Source organism: Brassica napus, chromosome C7, assembly GCF_020379485.1.
Source record: "Brassica napus cultivar Da-Ae chromosome C7, Da-Ae, whole genome shotgun sequence".
In the NCBI taxonomy this organism is placed as follows: domain Eukaryota; kingdom Viridiplantae; phylum Streptophyta; class Magnoliopsida; order Brassicales; family Brassicaceae; genus Brassica; species Brassica napus.
In genome coordinates, this window is record NC_063450.1 from 14525058 (window position 1) to 14530958 (window position 5901).

General features: G+C 40.5%; 1 protein-coding gene across 1 annotated transcript; it reads right to left on the reverse strand.

The window, feature by feature from the left end:
• Nucleotides 1-2964: 2964 nt before the first annotated feature.
• On the reverse strand, nucleotides 2965-4919 carry LOC125590432. The gene is made up of 3 exons (XM_048763995.1): nucleotides 4915-4919; nucleotides 3698-4831; nucleotides 2965-3610 (listed from the first exon to the last, which is right to left on the reverse strand). Exons 1-3 carry the CDS (start codon nucleotides 4917-4919, stop codon nucleotides 2965-2967), a joined length of 1785 nt encoding a protein of 594 aa, XP_048619952.1.
• Nucleotides 4920-5901: the final 982 nt, after the last annotated feature.

Consider the following 5901-nt stretch of genomic DNA (forward strand, 5'->3'; position numbering starts at 1 on the left):
TGCATCAAAATACCTAAACTGCTTCAACAAATCTTTCCCACTAACTTCCTCAGGTGGACCATCAAACACCTGCTTGTTCTTCGTAAACGAAGTCTTACTCCTGCGGTATGGATGATCAGGTGGTAGAAATCGTCTGTGACAGTCAAACCAACACGTTTTCCTTCCGTTCTTTAGTTGGAAAGCATCTGTGTCATCTTGACAATATGGACATGATAGCTTCCCATGTGTTGTCCATCCAGATAACATACCATATGCTGGAAAGTCACTTATTGTCCACATAAGTACTGCCCGCATCTGAAAGTTTTCTTTGCGCGAAACATCGTATGTCTCAAAACCATGCGCCCATAGTTGTTGCAACTCATATATTAGTGGTTGAAGAAACACATCTAGTGATCTTTTAGGATGATCTGGCCCGGGGACGAGAATTGAGAGAAACAAAAACTCTCGTCGCATGCACAAGCTCGGCCGTAAGTTGTACGGTGTCACAATAACTGGCCATAGAGAATACTGCCTTCCATGCTTTCCAAATGGGCTGAAACCATCAGTAGATAATCCAAGATAAACATTTCTTCTCTCTTCCGCAAATTCTGGATATGTTGACTGGAAATGTTTCCAAGCCTTTGCATCTGAAGGATGTCTAATCTCACCATTTGTGGAATGCTCTGCATGCCATCTCATTGCTTTTGCTGTGCGCTCACACTGATACAACCTCTTCAATCTTTCCGTCAAAGGCAAATACCACATTCTTTTGAATGGGATCGGAACTCTTCCCCTCGTCTCCTGATAACGAGGTTTCCCACAAAATTTGCATACATTCCGTGTCTCATCCGCTCTCCAGTAGATCATGCAGTTGTCAATACATACATCTATCACTTCATACGGTAGTTGAAGACCTGCAACAAGTTTCTGAACCTCGTAGTATGAACCCGGTGCAAGGTTATCCTCAGGTAGAATACCTTTGACAAAATCAGTAATCGCATCCATACATTCTTCAGCCAAATTATAGTCTGTCTTAATACCCATTAATCTAGTTGCAGATGATAAGACTGAATGACCATCTCTACAATTTTGATACAAATGTTGTTTTCCTGCATCCAACATGTCAAAAAATCTCCTAGATTCGGGGTTTGGTTCTTCCCCTCTATAATGATCATGTACCATCTGCTCAGTACCTACACCATAATCTATATCCGTTCTAGATTCTTCTAACCTAATATCAGGCTGAGGTTCACTAACAGGTTGAGGTTCGCTAGTACTACCATATTCATAACCAGTTCCCCCATGAAGGTACCAAACTTTATAATTACGTGAAAACCCTTTCATATACAAATGAGTCCAAACATCAAATTCTTTTATAACCTTATTATTATTGCAAGAAGAGCAGGGACATCTTAACATACCACTTTTTGCATCCGGTTGCTGTTGAACAAGCCTCATGAATTCTCCAATCCCTTGAACGTATTCTTCCGTAAGCAAATTGGTGTTCGGATCCAAATGAGGTTTATCCATCCACGAACGATAATAAACTTCTGAAGACATGATATTCACGGAATTGTTATGACTAAAGAGAATGAAGAGAGAATGAAGTGTGAATGAGTTGAATGAGGAGGGGTTGTATTTATAGGAAATTGGTTACGGACCTCCGACGACTTTCCGACGGATGTAAAGCAGTCCGTCGGAATTCCGTCGGTATTGTCCAATCTCAAACGGCTATACAACGGTCATATATATTTGTCGGCAACGGTCACATGGTTCGTCGGAATTCCGTCGGTATTTTCCGACGGAATTCCGACGACTTTGCTGTTAATCGGAATGTCGTCGGAAATTCGTCGGAATATACCGACGAACTTCCGACGACTACAACGGTTACATTTGTTATCGGAATGTCGTCGAAAAGTCGTCGGAAAATTCCGACGACTTAATTTTTTTGGATTTGGTCGGAAATTTGTCAGTATTCCGTCACAAATGTCCGACGACCTTGGTGTCCGTCGGAACCTCCGTCGGAATTCGGTGTGTTTTCTTGTAGTGATTGCTTTAACATCCAAAATAGGTGATCATACATAACAAGAGAGACATATCCGAACAGAGAAAGGTCATATCCAAAGACCAAATACGACATCGAAAGAGGAAAAAAAGACATCCGAAAGAGGAAAAAGACATTCTAGAGAAGTCAAGGTTGTGTAGCAGGTGGTGCAGTTGAGGAAACGTCCTCGATTGCTTGCTCATGTGATTGTTGTTCCATGTTGAGACGCCTACGCTTTCTGCTTTCATCAGACTGCAACATAATAAAGAGAATCAAACACGAGAAAGAAAAAAGGTACACAATTGCGACGACGACAATGTACCTCACGAGGACACTTCCTTGAATTGTGGCCTTCACCACCACAAAGACCACAATGACCTATTCTTCCTTTTCTATTAACTTTAGTCTGATTTTTCTTCGGGGATTCACGCACTCCTTTAATCCTTGCCTTCCCCTTTGGTCTTCCAGGCGGTCTCTTGTATGGTGGTTCTTCAATACGGTCTTCACCAGATAGCTTCCAAAACCTTGGACCATTTATAGGCCCCAACCCATCCATGTACAAACCTCGCCACTTCGATGTCAGATAATAATCTGAAATATAATCTTTAACCTCAAAACCATTCTCACGGATAACAGATACAGCATGGCGACATGGGATTCCAGACAAGTCCCATTTCCTACAAGCGCAGCTACGAGAAGGCAAATTCACCGTGTAACCATTTGAAAATTCAACACACTCATAAGCACCACCTGTGCTAGGATAAGAATAGCAATGCTTAGCTTCATCACAAGACTTTTCAACCTCCTTTCTCGCCTTCTTTGTAACGAGACCCGTCTCATTTTTCGCTGTCTTATATCTAGTAGCTATCCTCTGCATTGCATCTCTTCTAATCAACTCAAGCATCTGAATAAAGGGCTTCTTTCTTGCTATCTTCAAGGTCCTATTGAAAGACTCCTGTGAAGTTGTTGTGTGTATCAGAACAACACGAACCTATCCGGAAAAAAGCCCTGCACCAAGTAGAACGATCTTTCTTCATAAGTTCTTCAGCTGCTAGCGGATCCAACTTTTTGAAAACGTCCAAACTCCTCTCATAGTCACCCTCGTTGTAGCTACTTGCAATGCGCCAGAAGAGAGGCTTCAGTGTATCAGACTTATGATTCTTCTTCAGATTAGAGTAGATGTGCCTAGCACAAGCTCTATGTTCAGCTTTTGGCAACTCGACAACAACTCCATGAATCAATCCCCTATGCTGATCTGATATGATTGTCACAAGATCACCCTCGCCTAAACCCAAATCAATCTTCAACCTGTGAATGAACCATTGCCAATTATCATTGCTCTCAGAGTCGACCACAGCCCATGCTATTGGGTATATCTGGTTATTGGGATCCCTTCCTATCGCGGTAAGAATCAGTCCTTGCAGAGAGCTGTGCTTGAGGAATGTCCCATCTAATCCAATAACCGGCCTGCAATACTCCTTCCATGCCACGCGGATTTTGTCAAAACAGATATACATGGAGTGGAATGCTTTCTCTCCATTTGGTTTCGTTGTTGTATTGATCTCTATTTTGCTATCAGGATTTGAGCTGCATTTAAAAAAAATTAAACCATTTAGTCATAAGAACACTTAACCATAAACAATATTAAGAAAGTTTAAAATTAAATAATGTTACCGTAATAGTTCCATCTCATAGTCTCTTAGCCTTGCAAAATGTTCATTGCATTCGGCCTGTAGCTTATCAAGAACAATACGCCTAGCAATCTTTGCCTGCTCGGGGGAGATAATGATGTTGTACTTCTCCCTAAACTCTTCTCTAATCATTGGAGCACTCATTTCAGGTTCCTTCCTGATTTTCTCCAACATAACTTCAGCAATGGCAGGGCTTTTGATGAGTTTACACTTACCTGTGGGATGGCAAGTATGTGTGTTAACGTACACTTTCACCATCCATTTCTGAATGGGTCTCTCTACTGAGCAGTATATACGCCACACACAACCTCTACCACTGCATTTAGCACCAATCTTTGTCTTCTCCCATCTGTCATAGACTACATTTCTTCTTGACTGCAGAATATACTTGATCACTTGCTTCTTGAACTCTTCACCACTGTAAAAGGTCTGCCTAAGACTAAAAACGCCATCTAATTCACCCCTATTAGCCATCCTCTCAGCTTGTTCCTCTTCATCATCAGATGACTGTTCCGTGTCAGGATATACCTCATCATCGTCTACAATCTCATCGTCATAGTTCTCATCCCTAAACATCTCAAGATCCTCTTCAAAATTTCTGTCAAGATCCTCTTCATCATCAGATTTATCACTCGCTTGATACTCATCTTCACTCTCTTCTGCTTCATCATCACCATCAACCTCGTCGTTTTGTAGCTCAGCATCAACCTCTCTACCATCAACCTCGTCATTTTGTAGCTCAGTCCTTGCAGTCTCTCTACCATTAACCTCGTCGTTCTGTAGCTCAGCATCAACCTCATCGTCTTCACTAGTTTCAGGTTTCTCTATGAAGACATCAAGCTCCCCATAATAACGACCATTAGAAGCCATCCTCTTTTTGTTTTTCTCTCCATTCTCAAGCAACTCCTTCTTCTCTGAGATATCCTCATACGGTAACTTGTACCACATTCTCCCCACACTAACTTTTAGAACCATGATCTTCAGGAATTCTTCAAAAACTTCATCACCATTGACTTCGAACTGATCCATAAAACCATCGACATAATTTAGCTTCCCATCTTCATCATATTTGAACACACCGGAATGGAAGCAATTAATCTTCAGCGGTATTGAATCGCTGTTGCCATTAAAATAGCATTAGAACATGGTAAAGCCATCAATTGATTCTAATAATCGAAGTAAACAAGCAAGGGTTCTTACCTCATTGTCGCCTTGTTTCTTCGATTAGCTCATCCGGATTCCAGTTCACTCATATTGAATCGATAACACCAAACCCCTCTCTGTCTCTTTCTCTCTGTCTCTTTCTCTCTGTTTTGAAGGATGAACCCTAGATTTCCAAATGAAATCGATTTGGGGGAGGAAGTAATTAAGTCTGGGTCTGGTTTTTCGTTTGGTTCGGATCGGAGTTTAACTTTAATTAATTACGCTCTGACCCCAATTATTTTAACTAAAATCAATTGAACCTCGTTATGATGTTGGCACCATATTTTTATTAACGTCGTATATGTGGCATGTATTTATCATATACATTGTGTAGTTATCGACACATTTATATAGTCTAGATGGTTTGCACCATATTATAGTATACATAGTGTAACTGAGAAACTTTTTTCCTTTTTCTAACCATTTCTTATTCAATATTTGCAGATTGCATCATCATTACGAGTCTGTATCTCACAAGTGCTTTCTCTTATATCATCATGAGATTGTGACAAATTTTAGAAGGTTTTCTTTTTTTGCATTATAATAATGTAGATCTTTATTATAATTGATTACAAGCTTATACTGCCAAAAATAGAAGTTCGATCATTGAATATTTTTTATGTTCACAAAAATATGTAGTGGAAAGAAACTTTGATTTTTTATCCGTTACACACGACTGAAATGTGATTAATTGCCTTCAGTTTTGTTTGTTTTATTGGTTTTGGATTTAAGCTATTTGTCTTTTTCATTTACTTTTACTTTTCTCAAACTTAACCACATGTTTATTTCAAATAAACATTTGTCGTAGACCTTTGTGTAAGATCTTTTATAGGGTAAGTTGTAACGCCCCGACCGTCCACGGCTAATGGGCCACCCACGCCCGCTCTCTCGGCCTGTGGGCTCCATTCCGTTCCAACGGTCGGTCCGTTAATTTTTCAAGGCTCTAGAGTTGTTTACTGACCCTGCCATCACCACCCGACCTTT

What these genes read in the sequence shown, in the direction of transcription:
- LOC125590432 (XM_048763995.1), bottom strand. An exon ending in TATGAGATGGAACTATTACG is followed by an intron (nt 3,611 to 3,697) that starts GTAACATTATTT and finishes TTTTAAATGCAG; the next exon opens with CTCAAATCCTGATAGCAAAA.